Raw genomic sequence first — 27,736 nt, forward strand, 5'->3', positions numbered from 1 at the left:
AAAGATTTTAATCTGAAGGCACGCATACCCTGATTATATCACCGCAGTTTCTTTAAGATGTGTAAAACATGTTACTACTTTTATATGCATGAGGTGAAATCTGACTATAGCTGCCATACAACACATAAAACGGGTGCAAATTGATATCAGATAACCAGGGCTCCAATTTGGAACTGGAGTTGCATTTATGCCTGTATTGAATAGTCGATACTTTTTCCACATGCATTGAATAAGCAATCCAGGAAAAAACCTCACACAGTAGTTACACCCAGCTGACAAATGGAGGAAAAAAGACAAACTAAGTACATCCTTATTTTTGTCAAGTTTGAATACAAACATAAGTGAATCCCAGAAAGTCAGCAAAAACTGCCAAGCTAAATTTTCCTACCTTGGACCAGAGGAGGGAACATTACTTGCACTTACGTCCGTCCCTCTTAGAGGTTACATCGCTCTTGCTTAATGAGGTGTGCAAACACAGTAACTCTGTGCATAGCACTTTGACAATAAAGGTTGCTCATTACATGCCTGTTTTTTATCTTGAGAATTATTTATGAGCCAGACATTTGAGGCACACAGTACCGCTGAGAACTACTTGGGCATTTGCAGGCAACCTCACAGGATGTAACTCAGGACTAAGAGCTTCTATTTCACCCAAGGCTTCCCAATGTGCTCCACTAAACTTTAAACCTACAGCAAGAAGCCAAAGCTCGCAGCACATGCCACAGTGAACAGATTTCTGCGACTACTACGCAAGAGCAACCAGACACATCTTTGGCGTGGGAGCCACTACAGATGCAGAAGCTATTGCACAGGGCAGGCAGGGCAGTGCAGAGCTAGCTGAGTCATCCTGCCCTCACTCTAGCACCTGTCTGGCTCAGGAAAGCCTTCAACCTCACACAGCGTTCCCCCCTGTCATGCCTGGGGTTAAACAACAGCAAAAGGCCAGCACACACACACAGCTAGCCTGCAGCTAGAGTATCTGGGCAGTGGGTTTCAGCAGCTCTCTCTTCATTGGCCTGTTTGGTGTTCAAGTATTGCAACTCTTTCCACTTCAGTTCCCCCGTACCTCTTCTGTTATCCCTCCCCCATGCTTTTTCTCGCTCTCTGTTACTAACCTTTCTCCTTGCTATGTCCATGCCAAAAATGACAAAGACGACATTGCTGTCACATTCTTCCTTTTTTCATCAGGTCTCTCTTGTTGAAAGCTCTGCTACTAAGATCTCCACAGCAGGTTCAACCTACTAAACTGCGGTTGTGCAACAAGAGATGCCCCCAGTACTGCCAGACTGCAGATGACTTGCTCAGAAACACTCACCTGTGGGTTCCTGTGAGCACATCTCCAACTCCAATCTAAAGATTATGAACTTGCATAACCAATTCAGCATTTCGTTTCATGGTTTCAACAATCATATTTATTCCTTGGTTTAAAAGGTTTTGGTTCAACAGTTTTATAAACAGACTTCACAAAATGTGCAATATTTATAAACATAGTTCTTAGTCTCAGTGGTAGTAAGAATCTACTTTCATCATAAAGTTCACTTCAGTTATGCAACACAAGGTTGGTTTTGTTCCCCCTCTTCTCCCTCCCACAATTGGCACTTCATTGTAAATTGGAGAAACTTTAAAAAGACAAAGAGTTAATCTAAGCATAATGTTATAAGCACCTTGCCACAGTATTACATTATAATAAGGCAAATTTTTGTTTTGTAAAGTCTGATTGTGCAACTTGGAGACCTATAAAAGGTGACAGAAATGCAAGCCTTCTCCGATAAGGAACAGGCCTTCATTTTTGCTTCAAAGTTTTCACCCCTCCGCAACATCCCCCTCAAAAAAAAAAAAATACAGCTGATAATACAGCAGAATATACCCCTTACAGGGTAAAAGGAAATTACAGTAGACAAAGGCTGAAAACACAGTGCATAGTAGACAAAATAAGACTGTTCTTAAAAATAAAAAAGAAATAAAAGAAGAAAAAGGAACTGAACAACAAGGAACAATGGAATTTTTGTAGTGGAAGAGGATTTTGGGGCTTCATAAATAAGTGGAAAATTACTAAAATACTTTTCTATATAATAAAAAAATGCGCAAAGTGTTTTCCAGTTGTCACCTAAGCGCTAGATGCAACTTTGTAGGAGTAAGTATTTGGAGGCAGCTTTGAGCTCTGATTGGCACAGGCATTCCAGCAGGGTAACGCTGCCAACAGCAGAAGAAATCCTCCCAGTAGGACACAAAAGCCACTGAAATAGAATGCAGTGTCGTACTCCTGCGTCCAGTCATAAAACCAACCTGAGGGTGAAAATAAGAGAGAAGCATGTTAGTGAGGAGTTAAATGTAATGGAGCACTGTAAGTTAGAGGAGCATCATGGGAAAGACCAAACCAAAACAAAAAATGCCAAATCTAAAATGCAGCTTGACCACTTCGACATGCAATGAGCTGTTCATCACAGCCAGAAAGGCCAGCTCAAGCAAAACAGACTTGCATTTTTGTTGAAGATTCTGATTTCATCTTTCCACTGTGACTAGGACCAACTAGAAGTACTTGCATGCAAATTCATTCTGTCTGGTCCTGACAAGCTCATGTTCATTTCATAATATCTACCTTGACCTTACCTACAATTGGTGGTCCGAGGCTATTTCCAAGTCCAGCAAAGAACATCAATATCCCATATGCGTGAGTCAGTTTCTCAATTCCCACAGTCTTTGTTGTTACATACGGAAATATCGACCAGTTCCCGGTGAGAAAACCCAAAATCCCAGAAAGCATCGCTAACGTAAGGTAACTTTTGGCAAATGGAATTGCAAACAAGGCCACTCCTGTCATTAGTAAGGTAATTACGTATAGATATAAAGTGTTAACCCACTTAAAATCTGCCAGTATGCCTAAAGTAAGTTTGCCAACAGCGGTCATAATGCCTATAATGGAAATAAGGGGCATATGATAGTCGTCTTCATTAATGTTTGCACTTCTTGCTACATCTTCCATGAGCAGAGAAGGAGGAAATCCACCGATATCAAAGAGCAAGATGGCAACAAAGAGAGCTGAAAATACTTTGTTCTTAAAAAGAACCATGGTTTCCTCCCAGTAGTTCAAATAGAGCTGCCACTTCCTTTTGGCAAGTTGCTTGCAGAAGTTTGTCTGTTCTACAACTTTTTTTTTATAACTGTCTTTCTCATTTACGTTTATTGGGCTTAATACATTCTTATTTAAAATGCTATCCTGTTTGTAATCAGGAATATTGTTCACACATTTTTCATCAACGTAGCCCTTTTCAAGGATGCTTATATTTTCTTCAACAGTCTTTTCTTTTTCATGGTAAACAAAATATTGATCCGGGACTTTGTCTACACATGTTTTTTCTGGTGGAGGGGAATCAGGTGACTCCAATGGCCTCATCAGGCTGCCACAAGCTAATATATTTAGAGAGAGTGCGCCAACTATTAGCAGACAACCATCCAGTCCATATAGATCAATAAGCTCTCTTTGCAATGCTGCATATATAAAGAGTCCAACGCTTGAGCCTATAAAAGGAAAACAAGATCAGTTTAAACTGAAGAACTGAGAACATTCTTCAACACTAACAAACTTCTAAATTTCAGCAGCTACAAATATACTGTCACAGGAATGGTAAGTCATTTGAGCTCCTCTCTCCCCAGTCTAATGAACTGGTAAGTTAGCATCCCTCTTGAAGTTACAGTTCCTTTATTGAGTATGCACAAAATAAAAAGGTTTTCAAAAATATCCAAACAATTTATGATGATTAACACTAGCAGACGCTTCAGAAACAAGTAGGATCGATACTATATCTGATGACATATGATATTACATCATCCTTCAGCCATGCACCCACATGTATCCCTTCAGGTAGCATTTAGAGTTAGCACAGGTAGAATTTCACGCCCCAACGTTTTCCCCTTTCTCCTCCTTGCTGCCACCTTCCTCCTCTAAGGCAGGAACAGAACAGGGGTTCACCAAGAGCCCTCCTATAAACAGCCCTTGACTGCTTGGTGTTTAAGGAGGGGGGCTTACATGGTGTGAGTTTACTCCAAAGGCATTTCTGAAGCTCTGCAGGGCCAAACATGCCTTTGAGAAATTTGGCTGTTCAGAAGAAAACACTGAAGAGTAAACGATTACTGTGATCACAAGCATTTTATGCAATCACGCCAATTTAAAGAAAAAGCTTTCTGTTGAAGTGAACATAGATCCATTGTAATCAAGTTACAAATACAGAGCATTGGTTTTTTCAAGTCAATTTAAAGACCAACTTTAAATTAAAATGATTTGCTGAAGACTGTCTCTAGGTCCTATTAAAGCCATTTATACTCTTCAGTGCTAAACATAGGAAAAAATAATTATAAAATTCAGACTTGTTTTGTCTTCCAGGTACTAAAATTAACCAGGGCTCAATAAGATCAGGCCTTAAGGCAAACTACCTGGAATCCCAACAAACACCACTCAAAATGATTCCAAGGAACATTTCCACAGAAGTTCTCTTGTATTCCACTAGTGTGGATCTGGCATTAGTATCTCACAACACTGAATGTACTGACCAAGCCTCTCCTCATTAAAAGCTACTTGAGAATTTTCCTTTTATTATCAGAGGTTCATTTTTCTAGAATCCCTTTAACATACATGGATAAAATTTGGGATGAGCTTTTGGAAGATTTCAGAATTTAGCCTCCTTTTAGATTAGAAATGAAAAAATATTAAAAATGTAAGCCCAAACTTCAACTACTCCTTTAAAGATAGAGCTAATTGGATGTTATGGTGATCCAGCATTTATATCCTGCACATCCAACCTTTTTCTCACCTCTGATCTTGTGTAAGAAAAAGGCAGGAGAAGAGAGCTCTATGGAAAGTTTCCACTTTTATTACCCATGGCATACAGCCCGAGCTACTCATGAGTCTGCTTTCATTTTAGTGAATAGCCTTTTCTTATCTATATGGATAACCTATACCATAACACCAGTTACTATTTTATCTGAAACCTGATTTTATCTCTTCATTACTACTGATATTTTGACTTAAGAAATACTTCAGGAAGTAACTGAGAAAAATATGATCTCCTGGTTTTTATTACCAGGGTACTGATAGCCATATCAGAGTCAAGAATTTAGAGAGAATGACAATTAAAAGTCATACCTGTTGAAATCAGACCAAGCGCAAGGCCTCTGCGTTTGTCGAAATAGTGGCAAGTGATGGTAACTGTTGCAGTATACAAAAGGCCACATCCAAGCCCTTGAGAAAAAGAGTTAGAAATAAAGCATGCAATGCACTCTGCGAAACGAATGCCCCTATTTAATCCCCAGATAATACAGTAGCGTACCCTGGGCACAGAGGCACCTTTTAACTCTGGCTCAGCACCAGCCTCATACTGGCAGGGCCTTTAGGCTGCCTGCACTGTCCCACCTCCCTCTCCCCCGACCATCCCTGGCTGCAGGACCTTGTGTGGAGCAGGCTGGGTTTGAGGAGTTCACCAGCTCAGGTTCCGTGCTATGTGGATGGGTTCCGTGGCTTTCAGTCCAGGGGCTGGCCCCAGAAAACAGCAGAGCTGCATCCGCGTGGCACTGCGAGCGAGCCAGCATGCTGCTGCGTCCCTGCTGGCCAGCGAGGTGCCCGGGTCCCTGACACAGGGGATTTGATAAGCCACCCACAGCAGCCCTCTGTGGCACACACAGGGGCAGGTCACCACCTGCCAGCAGAACAGGACTTTCATGCCTTTAGCACAGCGGTTTAGGTGCAATCCAGTTATGTGGAGAACAAGAATGCTCCCTAATGATCCCTAATTTATCAAATCAGAATGAGTACATGACAAAATTCCTGAAGAGATGTCATTCCTTTAAGACTTGCACTTCACGCCTGCAGAAAACCTGCTTGATTCCACCCCTTAGGTAAAACCTCAGCTTCTCCATCTCTAACAATCACATCAACAGAGGACAAACCATTTTCAAACCCTGGTGAACATACGCATTGCCTTTATCTTTCACTACATCGTAACAGTCTGCCTGCGTGACACGCCTCTGCCCCAAAGTAAAGCATTGCATGATAAATCAAGTCTCAGACTACCGCTGCCTCCGTGAATCAGTTTCCCATTTCAGATTCATAAACCAAGACTCAAAATAAGAAAGATTAAGTCTCTATATGAAAGGGAGGTTTTTCTTACCAACAACAATCCCATATGAAATATATAGAAAGTATATGTTAGGTGCAAAACTGCTCATCATGAGGCCTCCGGCCACCATAAAGCCACTGAAAATTGCTACTGGTCTTGCTCCAAAAGATGATACACATATACTGCAGACAGGACCTAGATGAAAAACAGAAAAAACATTCCTAGTAAATACCAGCAACCAGTAAGGACTTCTAAAAAATCTCAGTCTGTGGAAATGTTTATTGTGATAATTATTTAAATATATAATTATATTAAGCAACAATTCAGAATACTCATTTTTACAGGATTCTTTAAAACAGTCGGCTATAAAAACACACAAGATCAGGCTTGTAAGCTTTTTGCTCAAGGATAAACTGACATCAGGACCATGAAATGGTACCAAGGCTGGGAGGGAGACAGCAAGCAAAAGATCCTTTAAACACAGGGTAATACATACATATTAGACTGTAACACTCTCACTGCACACCTGAGGACTTGTACAAAGGTTCTAAAAAGAATCTTCCTCTTTAGGTACCAAAAGAAGTTAGGCCATCAGCCAGGCATTAAGTAAGTGGGTATTTTTTGACAGAGCACCAAAACTGTGTTTCAGAAAAGACAGTATTTGTATTCATCTTAATATAAGATGAGATTTATAAAACTGAAATGGAAAATAGTAACCATAATCATGGTAAGAATGCCACCTGGTGCTTAGAGGAAATATCTGTGGATATACCAGATACAGACAAACAGTACTCTTCCCTGATTTTCTAGGGAATTAAATACCTGCTAGTTAGTATTCTACCAAATAACTGTTTTTACTATCTATCTTGTTTTCCACTGTAAAACTATGGAAACTCAAAGGCATTTATTGAGAAGGTCCAGAGCAACGTTCATAAAGTTTGGAAGAAGTTTCTCCCTCTCTTTATCCCCCCCACAATATTTCTTGGTTGGTTAGCTTTTCAAAACAAGAACAAAGTGCAGGCAGCGTTGTACTCTGCCTCCACTCAGCCCATTCTCCTCTCACAGAAGTTGTCGAAGAAGCACTTATTTTCAGTCGTCTGACCTGAAATACATCTTGTAGTCTGAAGTAGCATGCAAGCTTGGTGCCCTGCATAAATAAGCAACCAGCAAGGGACTTGGCTTGCAAAAGGCAGTCTCTCATCTGAAACCCCGCAGTTCCAAACATTCATATATTGGCCCCAAGATCCTAAAGTCGGCATTTCTGAGATTAGAACTTGGATACACAGGTGAACGACATTATTTAAAAACCAGCAAAGAACCCAAACTCTCACCACCTTTGTATCTCATTCACAGCGATACAAAGACACTCCATGGTCGATACAATCTGCAAAAACAGTAACAACTTTGGAGTCTGTTGTTTGTTAAGGTTGGTCCTCCCTGACTCACCCATGACTCAGATTCCCAGAGGATGGGAGGTGAGCCCAGAGAGGTGATATGAGGTGAACAACAGTTGGAGCTGAGGATGGTGCTTGCCTAGGTTTGCAGACAGGAGCTAGCAGCTGGGAATGCAGGCAAGGTTTTCGTGTGGTTACCGGCCATGGGACAAGCAGTTCTGGCAGGCAGGAGCACAGATTCGTTAGCAGGTGAATCAATCCTCAAAGGCAAGGCAGGTCAGGACTTTTGCCCTACGTAAGACCTATCTGCCTAGGGAACGTAAAGCAGAGTCTGAATTGGGGCTTATCCAGGCAAAAAGCCAGAGTTAAAAAAGGATTGAGAAAAAACTTCTGGGGAAATGGCATTTATTTGGATTTTGGAAACAATGAAAAAGGAAGATGTAAGCACTCGCTGCTTCTCAAGAGTCAGCATGCTGTGGGAATGAAAGCCAGCCAGAATAACTCGGGCAGAGCAACTTGCCGAGAACAAAAGCTGAGAGTGTTAGATTGTTGCTGATTCTTAGAATTAATTACTAGAACTGGCAAATTAAGATTGGTATGTTTCCTAAACCCATGGGATTTAAAAATAAACAAAGGATTTAATCTGTATTACATAAAAAAAATTCTTCTACGCTAAAAGAACATTAGGTAGTGATAACATAACTCAATTAAGCAGAGGAATTTGCACTCTTTCTATTCTTTATTTCTCACCCACTGCTTTGCTAAAACAAACAGTATTTACCTTCCACCTGCTCTCTATATTTGGACACAGCTGCTTTCAGAAGGTGTCTGTCCAGCCCGGGGTGGCAGTACTGGAACAGACTGCACTGATTGCTACTAGAGGATCCGGGGTGAAGCTGGACCCTCTGACCCCAAGCCAGAACAAGGGAGAGACAGAGCTGAAAAACACATCTTCCTAATCTGACAAGGACTCTCTCCTCTGGAACATTATCAAAAGCATCTCTGACAGAGTCCAAGGAGATGCTCTTCCAGCTATTCCTACTTAAAAAACAAACAAAACAAAAAAATCCCAAAGGAGAATGGAAAGTACAAAGAGATCTTTTTGCTCCGACATGGAAAACAACCTGCACAAAACTGAAGAACCTGCTCCAATAAGCTCAGTAGTAATGTGTCATCTCACACAGCAAGAGATCTGGCAGCTCAGCAATGACCCTGTTTATAAGAAGGAACGCCAGTGTAAGTATTACAATAGTTATTATAGGTCTCCAGGATGAGAAGAAAAACAGCTCCGTCTTCCCCTACACACTGTCCCCTACTTTCACACTTCCCTCATCATACTGCTAGAAAATAAAAGTCACAACAGAAAACCTCCATGACAGCCAGCATCTTTGTTCTTTTCCCTGCCTCCCTGCATTCCTTCTCTTTCTGTGTTTCCCAAAGAGCTGGCGCTTTTTTTTTCCACCAGGCACAGTACCTTTGGTTATTACCATGGTATTTGCACAGGAGTTCACTGTACAAAACCATGTTATTCTCTACAAGTAATTCAAGCACAATGGGTTCAAGGCAGTTAATTCTGGTCAAACAGCCAACTTACCCAGAGTGGGACTGAGACTTGCTCTTGGAACTCCCGCCCTGTGGATTTTGTTTAAAGTGGACATTCTGAGGAATGTAAGAGTCTATATAGAGCTGCATAAGAAACAGCTCTTCAGACAGCATAAGGGTTTTCATTTAGTTGACTCTCTTTCAGAAAGATCCTTCCACTGATAATGTATTTCTCATCGTAACGTGAACAACATAAAATCCCAGTGACAATCCTCAATAGGAAACATGGAAGATGGCTTTTAAGCCAGTATTTTCTTCAGTTTGCTGAGCAACTCCAGGAGTTATCACTGGCATTAGAATAATACTTGAAGATATTGATAAATATTTACCTCTTTTACAAATAAAATCCCTGGTGCTTTTTTTCTTCCAAATGATATATCTTAAAACTAGACCAAACTTTGTCAACAAAAGATACCAACCCAGTTCATAAGAATGACAGCTACCTCTAGGAAGAAAACTGTATCGTTCTGAAAGACTTAGAAGCCAGCACAGGCACAGCCACTGCTCTTCTGTATGCAACCTGTCAAGGCTCAGCAGCCAGCAATACAATTATCAGGCTCTGCAGGGGAGGAGTCAAGAAGATCCCTAGACAAAATGGGAAGAAACAGCTGAAGGAAGATGGGCTCTCTCAGTAGATCTTCATGCAAAGAGACCAAAGGGGAAGAACTCCTAGGAGGAATCATTTGTACATTGATGTTTTTATTAAGATTTTTTTTTTTCCGAATAAAAGGCTTTACCCTCAGTGAGACCTGGATGTGACAGTCAGTCCTTCCTGAGATGTGAAAACAAGCCATCTGCTGCTCACACAGGAACTGTCTAACTACCGTGATCTTCTGACCTCCTGACAAGTACAAAGTTATTTTGTTTAACAGATATCAAGAACTAACGCTCTCTTCCTCAATCTTCTCACATGATGAGAAAAATTCTGCAAACTAACACTCCTTTTCTCCACTCGCCCACCTCAAGGGTCCTCCCTCCTTCACTTCATACACACACAAAACCTTTGCTAAACAAACAATACTGGACAACTGAGTTCTTTTTCTTATCACCTGCATTAATCTGACCCACCCTACTTGTTGGTATCTGTCCGAGCCTGTTGAAACTGCAGAGGAGAAGCAATGCTCATGGACTGTACATAAAATCCACTGGACAGAACACAAGAATACTTTCACGTATTAAATGCATTGCTAAAACCTGATCACAATAAATATAATATTCTTCAAGTGTTTGTACTTTGGATAAGAATATAGATCAGAAAAAGGCTTTTTATACTGGACAGTAACCCACTCCCAACTGATTGAAAAGACTGCTCATTTCTGATAAAGTTATTAAATGAACTGGGCTCCTCTCTGGAGGAATCTTTGGGACATCTTCTCCCCTCCTCACAAACTATGTTCCGTAGTTTACAGTGGAGGCTATCTATGTGCAAGGTTTTGTCCAAAAATATGTAGATGTTGTAAAGGTTTTTTTAGAGTTGTAAAAATATTGCTTGAAAACACAAAATGAAGATTTTTAAACATTTAACACTGAATGCCTCAGACCAGGAGAAACACCCCATTCATTTATCAAGACATGCCTTTCAAGGGAGAATCTTCCCTTTGTTCTTTCTCCATTAGTAAAGGCAGTGTGAATGGGAGATGCATTGCTGGTGTCTCCTGCTATGCCAAATACTGTGAAGTCAACCCATTCCCTTTTCCAGCTGATGAGATGAACAGTCCAGCTCAGGGTTGAACACTGGCCTTAGCAACGCTGTCCGCGTTGCGAGCAAGAGGACAGAAATCGAACACCAGGCTGCTAGGAAATTCATCTCAATAAACAAGGTGCTGTACTGGGTTTCTATGTCTTGAGTCTAAGTTTAGCTCCCACACGAGTCAAAAGTAAACATTGTAGAAAAGACGCCAATGCAGCAAATGTGAAAGGACTCACCAGCATCAGCTACTTCAAAACATGTTTAAGACTACATGTACAGAGGGAAGGGGAGAAGACACACAGAACCTTTTTCCGTGCCAGCTGGCATACATGTAAGGACATTTTCTTCTTTTTGGTGAAATTACAGTACTAATATAGCAAAGTCACTGGACCTACCTTCCACAGTACAGAAGCTAGCTAATGCGATTTCCAGTGCTATCAATGAGAAAAGTCTTCCTTAAGAAAGTGGACGTGAACTTATTTCCTGTATGTGGCTGCAAATCTACCATAACTGCCATTCTTTTTCCTGTCTGGCATCTACAGCTTCAGAAACGTGATGTTAAGTTGGAGAGGGTTCACAGAAGAGTCTTAGTGGCTCTTCAGAAGAGCCTTAATCAAAAGAGGGGAAGTCTCTTGTATCAATGGCAAAAAGACTGTAACAAGGTATAGGCTTAAAAGAAAATTTAGAAGTAATTTGATTGCAGTCTCTAGGCATATACCACACTTATTCAGAGACATTTCAAAATATACCACTTAAAGATAACATTATTCATCAGCTGAAAACTAAAACTAAGCAACTTGTATCATAAGATTACGTACTCTTAAGGAGGGAATTAACTACTGAGAAATGTTGTAAGAGACAGAGAAGGCACTAAACAAACATGTTCTAAATCAAATGAGAATGACAGTATTTTCTACATACAACATGGCTTGCTTTAAGAGTACCAATACTTGAAAATATCTTTGGATAACTAGATAAGAGAATGGAAATGAAAATAAAGGAGAAGGGAAAGAACAACAAATACCAGAAGAGTCAAGTTAGGAACGGTAAAAGGTAAGGGGACTACCGAAAGGCTTTGGGGTGAAGTTGTCCTGTTACTAGCGTTCACACATGCAACATTGCTGCTGAAATCAGCTTGCCTGGAGAGATCGTTAAGTTATTAAGTTACAGATAATATCTTTTCACATACATGAAAATATGCTAATTTGGAAAAATTCAGTTAGCCTAATCATCTACTTAACATAGGCTACAACACACAATGGTCCCACCTGGCCTTTAATACTGGAACCTGCAATAGCAGAAATAAGAACAGAAGTTCTCTTTTCCTATATTCATGAAAAGGGCCTGAAATTTTCTTTTAAGCTTGTACCTTGACACAGTTTTGCACTGAAAACACAAATGTTCTTTACACTAGTGACTAGGTCTGAAAAAGGCCTGCTATGAAAAGTACATGAAAAATTGTAACTTGTCAAAAGCATTCTGGTTTTAGGTAGAGCTTATGATACTTACAGTGTCCCTCCAGCAAGTTTACTTTAAGTAAAGTTACCATTAAGGTCAGATCCCAGCTTGATAAGACAGTGGGATCTTCCATTTCAGGTAAAGCAGGGAATATATATTTTGTTTTCAGTCAACTCTGATAACATCAATGCAATTAAAAGGCCCTCGCTGTACTTTTCTTTGAAGGCATTCAAAATAGGAATGATTATTAAGCTTCCAAATCCCAAACTGAAAGAATAAAAGTACACTGTCAGACCACGTTCCTCCTAACCTGTCAAAATTTCAAGTAATTTAATCATTCCATACCAAAGTCAATTGCAATAGTACCTTTTATTTGTATTATTCAGTCACAGAAGTTTCTATTTGCTATAAAGCACACTACTGACAATTGCTCACAGTGGCAAGACAGAGGGCACTAAGAAATCTGTAAACTAGCATGGTGTTGACATTCAAGAAACAGGGCTCTTGTCAGAGGAGCGAGCCAGAGACTTCTAGTCTCCAGGGAGAGAGTTTTTCTTCGCCCCTTCTCTTGCAATCCCCTTCTGCCTGGTTTTAATTCAGTAACTATCTTGTTTAGCATTCTCCCCCCACTTCATTCTCTCTCAAGTATATTTAGGTCTTGATCTGTGAATAATATGAGCTAATGCCTATTAAGACAGGAAAATAAAAAAATATGATGGAAGAGCAGTCTACAGCCCTTTGCCCACTTACACCCTGGGACTGAATAATCTCCTTGTGGTTAATGACAGACCTGCCTTTGCCCATTTCTGTTCTGCCTAGTGATATAAAACCCTAACACAACTGTGACGCCAGTATTAGGCCAGTCACAGTGTCATACAAAGCAGTGGCCTTTATTCAGGTCTGTATCACTATTTGAACGTCAACTTTCTTTTAAGGAGAGATTTCCTCAGAATCCTGACCTGCATTTTGTCCATTAAGCTACATAATTGCTTTTGCCCATAGCAATTTCTCTGCTGACAGGCAATTTTTTCCAGATTCAGCAAAAAAGATAATAGTTCCCATGGTGAATCTTCAAAAAGCAGAAGTTAGTGATATTACCCAGTACAATACCCATGCTCAGTATTAAAACAACAACAACAAAATGGATCTATGGACTTTCAAAGTGGTGTTTTATTTCCTTAAAACCCTGCTGTTACTCTCCAAGTGACAATGTCTTACTAAAGAAAAGCTTCCAGTAAAGTTGTTTTATTTAAGCCACTGTTAGCCATAACTTTCCAGGCTTCAAAGAAAGTTTTTTCTCAAACAGTGGAAAAGAGCCCTCACCCACCATAACTGGTGGGTTTACTTCTACAGCTGAAAAATGAGTAACTGGTTTATTAATTGACCTTTTTTTTTTTCTTAAAGCACTCAAACCATTTCAGATTAACAGTTTGCTCTGATTTTAACGATACTAATGCAAATGTTAGTCCTAAAGCCTCATTAAAAAAAAAAAAATTAAATCCCGTCAATAAAATTACCATTCAGTCTCCCAGACAGAGTTTGGTTTTTCTAATTTATTCAAATACAAAAATTTTGAATTTTCTACGGGTAATATTTTTATTGCTTTTTTACCATTATATTGCTTTGGTTTACATATAGTGGAACTACAAAGGTAATCTTCTTACCCATCTTGACCTAAACCAAAAATGCAACATCCTCATTCTATCATTTGCAGCTGTCTTTAATATAATTCAGAAAAATCACACACAGATGAAAGCATCTATTAGAAAGAAACCTTTCGATTTAAGACAGATACTGCATCTACACTTACTGGCAAGCAATCCGATTCCATTTGCTAGTGATCCAACCCATGCAGTCTTGCCTTTCCCTTCTCCAAAAGCATCCAGCCATTCTACATACAAGACTCCCACCGCCAGTGGTGATCCGTAACACAAGAACTGAGTAAAGAAGGAAACGACAACAATCACCCAACCCCAGCCACCATCTGGTGGTTTCCGAAATACCATCTTGTCAGATGAGGGCAGATTTACGGGCAGAACCTGTGTAAACAAAACACAAACAGAACAGAGCATTAGAAATGTGACTGATCCAGGTTTGCTAATACAAGTGAGCTGTAGGGAGAAGTACACATTCAAACAGAGGCTTATTTCAACCATCCTTGAAAAAATATATGCAACACAGCATACGGGCAATGAAAATTAGCTACCATTTGGTACTTCCACCTCTTCTGCATAACACAGGAACAGTACACAAAGCATTAGTAAGTCATATATACATCAGCACTCTGAAAAGAGGAACATTTCATTTTCTGAGTGTTAAATAGGTTTTGTGAAGACCTCAGGCATTAATATCTGACACAGTTCAACGAGAGAACCACATGGCCACCAGCTGTTAAGCTCTCAGATATCCTAAGTGAAGTGTATAGGTTTGAAGGACAAGAAAAACTGCAAGATTAAAACAATCCCAATAAATAATTTAGGATTTAAAAATTCACAAGTATAAAATATTAGTTCAAGGTCAAAAAAAAAAAAACCAAAAATAAAAAATCTCTACTTAGTAGTAATGTCAGCAGAGTGCATTTTAGCAAGGTGTTTGCCACCAGATAGTGTACTCTGGGAGGGGCTGGCCAAGAGGAAGACTGACATTCTGGAAATAGTAACAGCTAAGTACTCTGCTCTGTCAACAAGGTGATGTGTAGAGGAGTGATGCATCCAAAAATCACTTTGTACATATTAGTAAATGAAGTGAGTTCTAGAACTGTATACAGGTGGTGGCTTGTATGCCGAGACATGACAGTATTAACCACACACACAAAAATCTCCTATAGCCTGTTACAGTGTCCACTCTCTGAGCAGTTTGTACACATCACCCTTCACCAAACTGGCACTTGCTTACTGGACTCCATAAGTACCATCTTGCTCCTTTGCATGGCAAGATCCATCACCTATGCATCTATGGCTTTAAATAACCAACTGTCCTCACAGCTTCTCAAGACTAGTCTGTGAATGTAGTAACTGATGCCTCTAACATCTAGCAAAGAATTTAGAAGTTTCCAGGCTAAAGTGCTTTGGAATTTGGATGACTCCAGTAATACTGTGAGCCCCTGTGCACACAACTAAGCTGCCCTCTACAGGGAGAAATCTGCTGAAGCGATGATGACAAAACCCATGTTCTACTTGTGGCTCTGTCACTAACCAGCCCTGTAATTGTCAACAATTTTATTTCCTTTACCTTGTAAGATAGAAACAGAGAAGATCTTACCCTGTTTTCTTTGTGCAATACTCTCAAGGACTGTCTTCACACTGCAGCTTGCACATTAAGACTGCTGCAGTAACAGTTCTGCTCTGGGAGACCCCCAAGAGGCAAAGCAGAAAAATAAACATGTCACACTGCCTTTTTGACTTACAACCCAGAGGAAATGGAAAAAAATTACTGCTGTATGAAAGCAATGGTGTAAACAAGTAGACAATAACAGAACTTTCATTCAAGCTCCCCCATATTCTTTGCTCGGGCAGTTTTTAAGAATTTGCATGGAAAACTTACAAAAAAGCTACAGTATAAAATTTTGAGGAATAATTACTAGAGAGACATGAAAAAGGCCAGTTCTAGTTCACAGACGCACTTAAATTTTACTTTGAGGGTAGATACTTACAGATGATGATAAAAATGTCCTTCAGCTTCCTACAAATGTACCTTCACGTGATGACTCTACCTGCAGAAAAAGACCGGCAAAGCAAGTTGTCAGCCAAGGTATCGCTGCAACAGTGAATGCAACTCTGAAATACTGGTGTCTTCACATTATATTTCTTCTTTTTAATATCTTTTCAGAGGAATTTCAGAAGTAATCAAGTTATCTCAGCGGAGAAACACTGATCTCCCCTCAATTAATTAACAGCTGACGGCAGCCTTGAGCTCCAAAATAACAGAAACATTGTCTGCTAATACAAAATAAACTTTCATGTTCTAGGTCCTTTAGGAGTGATTTACAGTTTTAACATACTGACAGTCCTTCAAGACACAGTGTTTCCAGTTACAAATGTTACAAAGGTATATGTTTCAGTTATAAATGTAAGCTCTGATTTATTTCCTCAAATGCCTAGTAAGTGTCCCTTGATTACATCAGATGCAAGGGGGACAGCTGGGATAGACAAATCATATCATACTGTAAGGTATCAAAGGATTAAAAAGCTGCTGATAGGTACGCTGCTACAACAATAACCTTTATACAAAAGGGGATCCGTGCATTTCTACACAAAATATTTAAACTATATGTATGCAGTTACCAAAAGAGCTTACATATGCATCTGTCTGTGCATTAAATAAGTATCACTTGGCTTGTTTTGTCCCTGACAAGTGGTGGAAATAAGTTAACAGCTTCAAGAAAAGACACTTCCACTGAGACAAAGCAAGGAAGTTTTTCTGAAAACCACTATGGTAATAGAAATAGACAGTGAATAATCCCAACTCATATTTGTTTTAAAAGCAATCTTTAGAAAACAAACACAATTTAGCGGTTATATTGATTTCCACTATATTGATGCCCTAAAATTTGGCACAGAAACAACTCTGAGTTCAGCTCTGCTATTCTTAAACATTTGATGGGGAGGAAGGGAGGGCAGCGCAAGAGAGGAAAGAAGTTTTCATAGTCTTAGGTCATGTAGCCTTTTCTAATAAAGACTAAAAAAAACCCTCTGGATCAGTTCCTCATCTGCTGCAAGTCTGCACAGTTTTATTGGCTAACCAACTGCTCTCAAGCTATGGCAGCAAAAGAGCTGACCTTCTTCATCCTGACGCCTCCTATTTTGCACCACAGATCTCTTTTGCATCTTTTTAGCTAAATAACAGGATTTTAGGTAACAAAAACATCTCTATTTTCTAAACACTTCAAGCCATTTACAGTCTGTAATTGTCACACAAAAAGTGAAAATCACTGCCATTTTTCCCCCTCAGAAATCATCCTCAAAGGGAAAACAGATCTACGAAGTCCCAGAGTTTGTTTATAAAAGCCAACACGACCTGGCTGTTCCTTCCCTTTCTTGCAGGTTGCTCCTTCACCTCACACCGCTGTGTGCCTACTACCTAGAATAAAGAGTATTTTCTAACTTCCATGAAGGCATGAAGTCCTCCTGAAGAGAGTACGCAAGCTGAGAGCCTGTTCCCCGGAGTCCTCTGCTACAATACATGCTTAAAGATGTCCCAGTCAACCAAGCTGCTGCTGGGACCATGGATATCATAAACCTTTTATTGGTACATTATTTAATGCTTCTCTGAAAATGGCAAGTTGTAATATAAAAACTTAGTAGCACAGACAAGAGCTGACAGTAGGAACTAAATCTTCACAGCTCCTAACACTGCCTGCATGGGCATCAAGTCTGTGCATCGACTTGGGAGGGATCCAAAGTGCCTTCTACTATTTCTGTGCGGAAGAAGGACACAGACTGTACAGATACACACAATCATCAAAAATAAAGAAGCAGAAGCTCACACAGAAGAGAGCACTTAATAGTTTTATTTTCTCTTGGAACCCATGTGTAATCTTGGAACCCATGTGTAATCCTGGAAAGAGACGAACAACCATGGGCTTAAGATTCAGGTGCGAACAATTTCACGAACCTTACTATTCACAAAACCTAAGGATGTTGTTTCAGGCCCCAGGAAACCTAGTTACATCAAAAATACTGAAATGGAGAAATGAAGCATAAAGAATTAAACAGTAACTTGAAGTTTGGTCAGAAAAAGCTTTTCAGTGAGTTGTACCCACTGCGAATAAGAATCAGGAAGAGAGCTGCTTGATGAAAGCCTTTACCAACAACAAGAAAAAATCCTAGAGAATGAACTGAACAACAACAGTTTTAATGCGGAGAGAGAGAGGTGTCTGGCTGCAACTATTTTATCTTTTATTTTTTCTTTATGCAGCTTTATCATAATATTGAGCTCTTTTTCTATGAATCTTAAATTTTGGCTTAAAGATGACATAGGAGCACAAGAAAAGAATTGGTCTAAAGAACATGAATATGACCGACACATTAGCCCTCAGCACAGAAACTTGTATTAATCTGTGGCAAAGGGAATCTTGAGAAAGACAGTAGCAATATAATTGTTTCCAGTTTGTTATTTGTGCAACTGGAGTCTGGTTAAGTATGCTGCTTTCTGTGAGCAGCATATGGCTGCAAAGAAAGCCAATGTCAGCAGAATCACTGTGTGATTAACGCTCAGCTATTCCAGTTTTATAAGGCACTGGTACAAATTAAGACAGTACCAGCCGGAATGGTAACATCCCTCATTTTAAGTTGAATTAGATTTCATGTAAATTTCTATTTACTTTTCGAGCAATGTTCTTCCAATTATCACCTGAAGTTTGTGCTACACTTAACTTTCACGTATCACCTAGAGCATTAGAGCAGCAGCAATACACTACAGTTATTTCTAACATACACATTATATCCAAACACCTGCACACGTACTAACATGAGGGTATAAGCATTGTATTAAATGCACTAAAAAAGATGCATCTGTACTTCGATGACATAAGACTTTAACTGATGTTCTAACTACACTAGCTCCCTATGTTTAAATACTTAAGCACTTTCGTACTGACTATACGTATTTCCCTCTCAGTTCTCAGCATTCAGGCCTACAGATTTCTCATGCTCCTCCACTTTCCCTTTTGTAAGTTATGCAAGAGGGTCATCAACATAAATAGTTCCTGCCATTTCTGCCTGATGAGGAAAGAAGCATGGCGTTTAAAAACAAAATACCAGAACAAAACTTACCCACAACATAATGCTTTTCCATTGTGCAAAATAAGTTCACATAAAGAAGCATCAACCAGGGCAGCACATAAACCAGCCAGCTTTGTACAAATCTGTCAGCTCAGCAGAACCAGTCCTACCTGTTTCCAGAGCCTCACTGCCCCAGAGGGGATGGAAACCCCCCCCCCACCCCACAAGTACAACTGCCTGTCAGACACTAGCACGCATCCATACAGACAGATGCAAGCCGGCGCTTCTATAAACCACCAGTCAACTTGATTTACCAGTCTGCAAAACGAGAGCGCGAAGCACGCCGCCTTACGCATCACAACCTGCGAGGGCTCCCCTTGTCATCCGCTCTCTCAACCAGTCTGCACCCCTTGGCCAGGTCCTCTGCGGGGATGGATGGGCTCTTATAACCCCCGGTTCGCCTCGCCTCGCCTCTCCCCACGCCCTTGGGGGCCAGCCCACATCCCCGCTCCAGAGGGCTGCGTTACACATTGATGCCTTCCACCCCCAGACCTGTTTCAACAGGAAGCGCTCATCCGTGCAGCGACACGCAACAAGAGGCGACTGAAGGTCGCCCTCGCCGGCCCGATGCCAAGCACACGGTGAGACAGGGTCGCATCACGCTGCTCTGCTCCCAGGCAACCACAGCCACCAAGACACCGACGGGCACCTGCAACGGGCACACACCGATGCTGACAGCCGCCGCTGGGTGCCCACAGGCACCCACGAGGACACCAGGAGGCACCTGCAGCCGATACCAAGGGATCCTCACAGCGAGCACCGAGGGATGGACGTCGATGGGCACTGCAAGGGACCTGGCCGCCCCGGCGGGCACCCAGGGGTGACGGCAGGTCCTGAGCCAGCTCCTTTCCCACAAAAGCCCCTGCAGAGCCCCCACTGGGCGCCTGGCCCGCTCGCCCCCCACACCGACACCCGGGGCCGGGACAGCTCCGCGAGGCCTCCCGCCGGAGAGCCGGGCCGGGCCGACCCGGGTGGCGGCGGCCCCGGTGGGGAAACCCGCGTGGCTGCCCCCGCCGGCCCGGCCCGGCCCGCTCGCTCCCCTCACCCGCAGCCCGGCGGCGCCCCACGCGGGCAGCCCGGGCCCCCCACGGCCCGGCCGAAGCCCGGAGCCCCCCGAGGCGGCGCCGACCCCGTTACCTGCGCCCCGCGCCGGCAGCGGCGGGCGGCCCGTGGGGCGGCGGGGGGGGGGGGGGCAGGGGCTGCCGCCGGGGCAGCCCCGCATCCCCGGCGCGGCGGGGCGGGGCGCGGTCGGTGCCGGCACGAACCGGTTGTAACTCGGGCGGGGGGGAGGAGCCGCCGGGGGCCGCCACCGCCTCCGCCCGCAGCCCCGGGGGGGGGGGGGGGGGGGGGGGGGCGGGGGGGCTGTCCCGGCCGCCGGCCCTGCCCCCGCCTCTCCGGGCTGGCGTAGGGCGGCCCCTCACTCCTCGGCCTCACCTCCGTCGCGAAGCCCTTGCCCCTCCGCCTCCTGCTCCGCGGGCAGAGACCCCGGCCTCGCCGCCTCCCTCCGCCCCGATCTCGCCGGGGAGAGGCGGACACCGGACCCGGCCGAGGGTCGCTCCCAGCCTGCGGCCGGGCGGCGGCAGCGGAGCCGGGGCAGGAGCCGTCCTCGTTCCCCGCGCAGCGGCGGGGCCGCGGCGCTCACCGTGGCGTCCCCCCTCCCCGCCCGCCGGGTGCCCCTGCCCGTCCCCAGCGCCAGCCCCGCCGCCCTCGGTGAGGGCCTGGCTCCGAGGCACGATAAAAGCCCCCGACCAGCAGCCCCTGATCCTTTTATTCGCACGCCCACGCTGAAGCCCGGGAGGCAGGAGCAGGACCACAGCTCCTCCAGGCATACCGCAGCGGCTTTGAACCTGCTCGGGTACCAAAGGCAGCGTAACCGCTGCAGGACGGGGCTGGGCGCTGGCTCCCCGCCAGCATCGTTTCCCAAAGGCCGCAAACTTGCACTGCAAACAGCGTACATACAGCACTGCTACCTCAGGTAAGAGACAACTCACTTTTGGATCAGCGTAGCCGCTGCCTTTAGAGGCAGTCTCATGAGAGCCGTAACCCAGATCAGTGGGTATGGCACGTACAGCGCTGTTAGACATATGACCAGGTAGCTGTCAACTCAAGTTCAGCTGCCTGCAACTTTCACCCTCCAGACTGCAAAATCTGTTGCAGAAGCTGGCTGAATACTCAGCAAGTACAGGCTCTACCCTCGGCTCTGTGGTTCAGCATGACTGCTCTGCTGCCAGCTCTACCCATAGAACCTGCAGGTGGAAATGCAAACATTCCCGGAGTTGAGTGAAATTCTGAGAGCCAAAATGTTCCCAAAGCTGAAATTCTGAAGCAATATCAGATGTTTTCAGCCCATGCAGTTCCTACAGGTATGACATAACTCCCTTTTCAGACCTGCAGTCCAGATTTACTCCTCTGTGCAATATTTACAAAGGTTCATGAACTTCAAGTATCTTTTAAAGTGCCTACATCCACCTCACACAGTGCTCAGGCAAATATTACAATTAATACTTGCTAGTGGAAGGACTGACAGAAGAATGCTACAAACTCAAGACTCACTTCAAAGATACCCCTGAAGTGAAAAGGCCTCCACTGGCATATGGTTCAATTTTGGGTATCTCATGTCAGAAAGGACAGCCAACAGAAAAGAAAAAATGAAAAAGAAGAGAACGGGAATGATCAAGAGCCCTAGAAAACTGGTCCAGTGAGAAATGAATTAATGGCATTTAACCTAGAGAAAAGATAGAGAGGAAACATAACATTCTTCAAGAACTATAAGAAGTTACTGCAAAGAGAAAGGAATGAATTGTTCTGCATACATAATGGACAACTACAAGAAGGGAGTGGGCTTAAACTCCGTCAAGAGATTTTGCTTTAGATATTAGGAAAAGCAAGGCTAGCTTGATACTGGCAGAGATTTCTTTGGGAGAGCATAGCATTTCAGGACCACACGTGCACTGAGTTGCTGAAACAAGAAATGACTGAAGACAGCTGCCCCGATAGTAAACAGCTTCTGTTTACTTTGATAATTTCTTGGGCTCCAGGACACAGGCTGAAATCGAAAGGCTAACTCAAATCTTTCCATAGCCACACAAGAGATGGCTGGAAAACGATAATTCTGAAACAACCACTCAAGATGTGCTGTTTCCTACACTTCAATACAAAACCAATAAATATGATAAAACCTTTTTGCATACAAGTGTGTATAAAGCTCCCGGTCCCATTATGGTGCTTGGTGTAAGCATTTTGCTTTTTGAATTCTACAGAAGCTTAAAAACCAATGTTGTGGGCTAAAATTAAGCACAGGACATTTCACTAGGAAATTGGTTATGAGCATCTGAAAAAAATGGTGAAGAATAATATTCGTGTACTCACAAGGAGTCATTAGACTACTGCACACAAGAATGCTGGAGTTCATAATAGTTTATCTATACAGGAACATTCAGAGGTAAGGCATATCAGTTACAGCATACACTGAAATACACTGGATCTTTATGCAGAGGAAGCAGTCCTAGTCAGATGCAAACCGACTTTAGATCACAGGCAGCTTTGGACCTGAATGAGAAACCCCACTTGAGAATTAAAATGCACTTTAAATGAATACATATTGATCCTAATTGCTTTGCTTTAACTTCTCTGGATGCCCTCCCAATGACAAGTCCTCCGCTTTTAATTAACTCTGCTTTTCATATGAACATGCCAGTCAAGTGCATACCATAATTTTAAGAGGGCAACCTCACTGGCAAAAGACAGACGTGAAAACAAGCCACAGAAACAAAAGGCTAGGGAAAGCGTCCCTCCTTCCTGTCTCCTTTGTCCTTGGTTTCATAACAAGCAACGCAGCTCCCTCCAACTCTAGGTTTCTGCTCACTCAGCCTACAGTATTTTGGCAACTGCCCTTTGGCTTAGATTTCAAATCACTGATTAATCTTCTCATTTCTTGACTTCAGAAACCTTTCCTACAGGGCCTTCAAAGGCAAGTGAATAATAACGGTGCCATAGTCACACCTTTCATAACCATGCTTTTGTCCCACACATCACCAGACTTCTTAAACCTTCACTTTAAAATAGAAAATGAAGAGAAACATTGAATAATGTCTACAAACCCCTCCCTCTCCCAGCCTCCGGCATTTAAGAATCCAAAGGATAAAGGTACTGAAGTAGCATGGCCAGGGATGAGAGCACCACCTAGTTAAAACGTTACCTTATTTTTGGTGAGCCATGGTTGCAGGATGCACAATTCTAGGTCACTAGCAGCTATATTGGCACACAGATGATCTAGAAACGTTCTCTACTCTACAGACGGTGCAGCAGCAGCAGCTCCTAAGGGTACAGAGAGGAAATTTAGAGGGTATTCAAACAGCCATCCTGGAAGGGGTCCTTCCCAGCACGCAACACAGCTGGTGTGCTGAACACCCCAAAACTGACCAATAAAGAATTCTCCTGGGTAAAAGAGGGGGAGCAGGGGGATGTTTGGGAGTTTTTTGGGTTTTGGTTGGGGTTTTTTTTGCTTTTGGTTTTGTTGGGGGGTTGGGTTTTTGTTTTTTTTTTTTTTTAAACAGAAGGTACATAATCTGCAATGGAGGAAAATCTCAAAATATAAGCCAATTCTAAATATTTGATCAACTACTGTCCTGTAACCTGTGGTCCAGATTGAGAAGCATCCTTTTGTACATTTGCAGTCTTTACACAATCTGTGTAGGAGGAGAGACTCTATAATGAAAGGGCTAAGCTAATATGTCTAAAGTTCATTGTCATCTTAGATGTTTTGTTAACTTGCTTGTGAAAAATGCCCATTAATGATTGAAGGGGAAAAAAGGTGAGGAAAGCAATCAGTAGTTTGACTAGAGTTTAATTTAAGCAGATGTATTAAATCTGTGCACTTACAGAGGGCTAAAGGACACTCATTCGTCTCCAGCAGCCTTAAAAGGCAATACTTCAGTAGTTATAATTTAACCCTTCATGTGAGAGGCAGAAAGAGTGAGGCTTGTCAAGTGCTGTTTGACCACACCGAGCAGGGTCATTATACCTTCTCTCAGATTTGTGTGAAAGGGAATAAGATTGCTTAGGCTGCAAAGAATGCAGATGTCCCCCAAGATGCCAATGAAGTGCTACATCCCCCCTCTGGTGTTGTCAGGGCTATGCTGGCAGGGAACAGCCTACGTTGGTTGTCTGGGGAGATGCAGCTCTAGCGGCAGAACCGCCCCCCGCCCCCAGACTGTCAGTGCCAACAGGCAGTGCAATACGTCCACACCACCATCTTCTGAAGGGGTCCCATGCCACGGGCCAGACCTGAAGTAGGTTTTCACATGAACTGTATCACCAGTCTAACCACCGCCTGACAAACTGTTCAGTGCGTACTTCCAAATGCCAATTTGTAAATCTGTTTTCTATGTTAGTCTTCAAATCTATATATACGTGCACAATAAATATTACGTGCAAAACTTTTGTTACAAGTTTTGCAGAAGAAATGTAGCAGTAATCTATAATCTCTTTTTTTACTTTTACATGACTGAAAGGTGGTTGTTTTGTGGGGAGTTTTTTTGTTTCTTGCTTTTGTTTTGTTTTTCCTTACACTACCCAGATAGGTAATGAAGACATGGAAAGATTACAGGAAAAAGTTATCTAAGAGAAGTATTTTTATCTTGCTGCTCACTTAAATACTCTTGCTATGCCACACATCAACTAATGTAGTTGCAAGGAATGTTTTTTTAAGATTTCAGAAGTAAACTTGCTTAGTAAAAAGTTTGTTGTAACAAATTACAATTTTTACATAATGTAATCTTCTGATTCTGCCACATATATTTGCGTTCTCTAAACTGATAATGGAAATACTTGGGTTCATTAAATAATGATGTTTTATGTATTAGAACATTAAGGAGAATGACACTAATTTAGGGCTATTTTAAAAATCACATATACCTCAACTAAAATACAATAGTGCACATGAAATGACAAGTAAGTGCTGGCAGCATGGAGCACATTTGCTTAGAGTGTAAAATGGAAATAAAATTAGTGCTGCATCTCCAAGGAAAGAAATATATCAGTTCAATTTTTCTAGTGCATCCACTTTCAGTGAATGAAGTACATTTTTAGTATGGCATAGATTTCTCATGACTTCTAGGTTTGCCATTAATTTCACCAAGATCAATGCCAGCACAGACCACAAGTGCTACTTTTACTGAGATACAAATTTGCCGTTGTTCAACCCCACCTTCCCATGTGGCACTGATCTCATTAAGTGTCCCTCGCAGTAATGCTAAAACCCAGTTAAGATGGTGCATATTATACTAGGGTAGCTCAGAATGCACTTATTGTTTTAGGGAAAGGATTCAAATTTCTTTACAGATTGGAACAAGATTCCTTACAGAAGAAAGGCAAGGGTCAGAGCTACACCATATAGGAGCAAATCTTGTGTACATGAGTATGTATGGTTACATTAGAGAAGAAGATGCCCGTGAAAATATCAGCGTAGTAAAAAAAAAAATCACAATACATAAATAAGCAAATCACTTTTACAGAAAAGACTTAATAACCTCATAAAATATCTTTGCTGTTTCTAGATGTCGCACCTCTTTATGTGGTTTGTATACAATAGCTCAGAAAGTGCTTGCTTAACCATAGGGAGGCAGACTGGTTTATGCTACCTCTGCTTTTTTGTTTTTAATCAGGAATATCAGATCTCTTTTCTAAGTTTTATTTTGTATTAGCTTTATGCCTTAGAAGGCTAGCATAACTATATTTATTAAAGAATATGATGCAAATTGGTTAAACACATTTTTTTCTTTTAACAGTGGATGGACAGAAATAGAGAAGAACTGGATCCTTAATATCGCTGAAAAGCAGCATGGACTAGAACAAAGCAAGTACCAGAATGTCCCCTCTAGTCCCATGCTACAAACTTCTGGATGACTGCTGCAGTAATCAGAGCTGTGGCACAGGGCATGATGAGGTGGCACAAATGCATTAAAGAACGTCCTTTAAGAAAATAATGACTCATTTGTGACACAGAACTATCTCCAGTTTCTGCCTGTTGAGCACATGACAGAGAGGGCTGTTACCAACCACATCACACGCCTGCTGATTTCCCAGTGGGACTCAGATTGTACAATACTCTGTCAGTTGGAGGCTCTAGAAATCCCCAGTTACCCTCCAGCGGATACGTAAAGACAACGTAAAATAGCCTCTGCAAACAGGGGCCAAGTAGATGACCTCAGCTTCAGAGCAAAAAGATGACAATCTCAACATATCAAAGGCAAGTATTTTTGTTGAGGTAGTCACCAGGTAGACCATGACCACTGGAGATGGCTTCTCAGAAGTGGTGTTTGTTTACTCCCCACTGACAATTCATCTACTTGTAAGAAGTAGAGAATACTGAAGTTTAATGGCACGCATTTATCAAGGCAGGAAGCAGCATAATGCATTCCTGTGAGACTCTGCAGAGTACAGGCACACACTTTTCATCTTGCTTAAGTTCATTTAATAGGGTTGAGTTAGCTTTTCCCTCACTTAGTTAACCACATTAAAATACTGAGGAAGGCATTTATTTTCTATCAATGAAATGGAGAGGCTAATAGTAGCAGTATGAAACAGCCAGCAACCTAAATTCATCTCAGTGCAATCTCATTTCAATGCAAATGTTGTCAATTTTTTTCTGTATAATGCAGTTCTGTCAGTTCAGATGTAGCCTTATTTCCAGTACTGCCCTTAGCCTAGTCTTGGGTCTTCACAGGCCAAGATGACGATTCCAAATTACACTGCATTTTGGTAGTTATGCATATGCATCGATCTGTTGGCGATACCTCACATGCTAAAGCAGTTCACAGTTTATCTCCAAACGTCCATAAAGCGCCCCCAAAAGCCTATGTATTTTAATTTTGTACTGCCAAGACAAACTCAGTTAGTGGAGGGACAAAAGAGAAAGTAAGGTTCCACAATGGAAGAGGTTTATTTTAAGCCTATGTTAAGCTGCTGCCAGGGCTTGTCTAAATATAGATTTGTCCACTGTAAACACCTTTAGTCTGCATTTAGTGCAGACACATGCAGAGTTACTCAGCAATGGCAAGTAGGTTTTACGTTCACACCCAGGCCCATGATAATTCTCAATCATAACTGATTGCTGAAAAAATAATCTGTAAGGGGGTTTTTGCATCCAAAGAGAAATATTAACCAAGAAAAGCTTACCTCCTCATGTTGGCATCACGCCTTTGTCATCTAAGCTTTGGGAAGCTCTGTAAGTGCTCTCAAGATGAGACGCAAGCTCACCAGGGGGCTGTAGCTTTCAGGCCCAGCTCTTCAACTCACCATGGTTTGCAAAGGACAGGCAAGCAGGGACTGCGCAGACATGTTCCTTGAGCTTCTGTAGCGGCTCACATGCGACAAGGCAGGAAACAGCCTGCGTGGGGCAGGTGTGGGTCATTGTTCTGCCACTCAGAAATCCTGGCATCCATACCAAGGTTTCCTGCTAACTCCTGTCCTCCACTTGTTAATGCTTGCTCTGCCTCTGAATCATCAATCCTTGTATTCTGCAGCGTAGACGGTTTCAGTATAGCACAGTATTTATCTCAAGTACTGGTAATCTCACCACATCTGCAAAGAGCTTGGACAATTTACCGTCAATAAATTAGTTTAAAATGTACTTGCTCTGACAACTACAATGTAAACATATCCGGTGTGTTCTACCACTGCAATGTGATACTCTCTCCA

The 27,736-nt window shown here is 42.2% G+C and overlaps 2 protein-coding genes across 10 annotated transcripts; one reads left to right on the plus strand and one right to left on the minus strand.

Annotated features, from left to right (window-relative positions):
• Positions 1 to 1,396: 1,396 nt before the first annotated feature.
• On the minus strand, positions 1,397 to 23,556 carry SLC16A9 (solute carrier family 16 member 9). Of its 9 annotated transcripts, none has more exons than XM_054832534.1 (7): positions 23,235 to 23,556; positions 15,907 to 15,966; positions 14,065 to 14,293; positions 6,162 to 6,305; positions 5,141 to 5,236; positions 2,611 to 3,519; positions 1,397 to 2,286 (listed from the first exon to the last, which is right to left on the minus strand). In XM_054832534.1, the coding sequence occupies exons 3-7, from the start codon at positions 14,258 to 14,260 to the stop codon at positions 2,108 to 2,110; spliced, it is 1,524 nt and encodes a 507-aa protein (XP_054688509.1). In that variant the 5' UTR covers positions 14,261 to 14,293; positions 15,907 to 15,966; positions 23,235 to 23,556; the 3' UTR covers positions 1,397 to 2,107. The 9 variants fall into 9 exon arrangements, with proteins under 9 accessions (XP_054688509.1, XP_054688511.1, XP_054688510.1 ...); XM_054832536.1 differs by lacking the exon at positions 23,235 to 23,556 and adding an exon at positions 20,471 to 20,577; XM_054832535.1 differs by lacking the exon at positions 23,235 to 23,556 and adding an exon at positions 20,174 to 20,192.
• On the plus strand, positions 19,510 to 27,736 carry LOC129208723 (cadherin-related family member 5-like). The gene is made up of 3 exons (XM_054831930.1): positions 19,510 to 19,856; positions 20,445 to 21,011; positions 25,825 to 27,736. The coding sequence occupies exons 1-3, from the start codon at positions 19,510 to 19,512 to the stop codon at positions 25,940 to 25,942; spliced, it is 1,032 nt and encodes a 343-aa protein (XP_054687905.1). The 3' UTR covers positions 25,943 to 27,736.

The sequence above is a fragment of the Grus americana genome, chromosome 7 (genome assembly GCF_028858705.1).
Source record: "Grus americana isolate bGruAme1 chromosome 7, bGruAme1.mat, whole genome shotgun sequence".
Classification (NCBI taxonomy): Eukaryota; Metazoa; Chordata; class Aves; order Gruiformes; family Gruidae; genus Grus; species Grus americana.

Bases quoted from the DNA above. Each gene is read 5' to 3' on its own strand.
- SLC16A9 (XM_054832534.1), bottom strand. From the start codon at position 14,260: ATGGTATTTCGGAAACCACCAGATGGTGGCTGGGGTTGGGTGATTGTT. The intron at 6,306-14,064 runs GTAAGTGTAGAT...TTTTTCATCTAG, and splicing joins TGGAATCGGATTGCTTGCCA to GTCCTGTCTGCAGTATATGT. The intron at 5,237-6,161 runs GTAAGAAAAACC...CTTTTTCTCAAG, and splicing joins TTCATATGGGATTGTTGTTG to GGCTTGGATGTGGCCTTTTG.
- LOC129208723 (XM_054831930.1), top strand. From the start codon at position 19,510: ATGCCTTCCACCCCCAGACCTGTTTCAACAGGAAGCGCTCATCCGTGC. The intron at 19,857-20,444 runs GTGACGGCAGGT...GGGCTGGCGTAG, and splicing joins GCCCCGGCGGGCACCCAGGG to GGCGGCCCCTCACTCCTCGG. The intron at 21,012-25,824 runs GTAAGAGACAAC...TTCTTTTAACAG, and splicing joins ATACAGCACTGCTACCTCAG to TGGATGGACAGAAATAGAGA.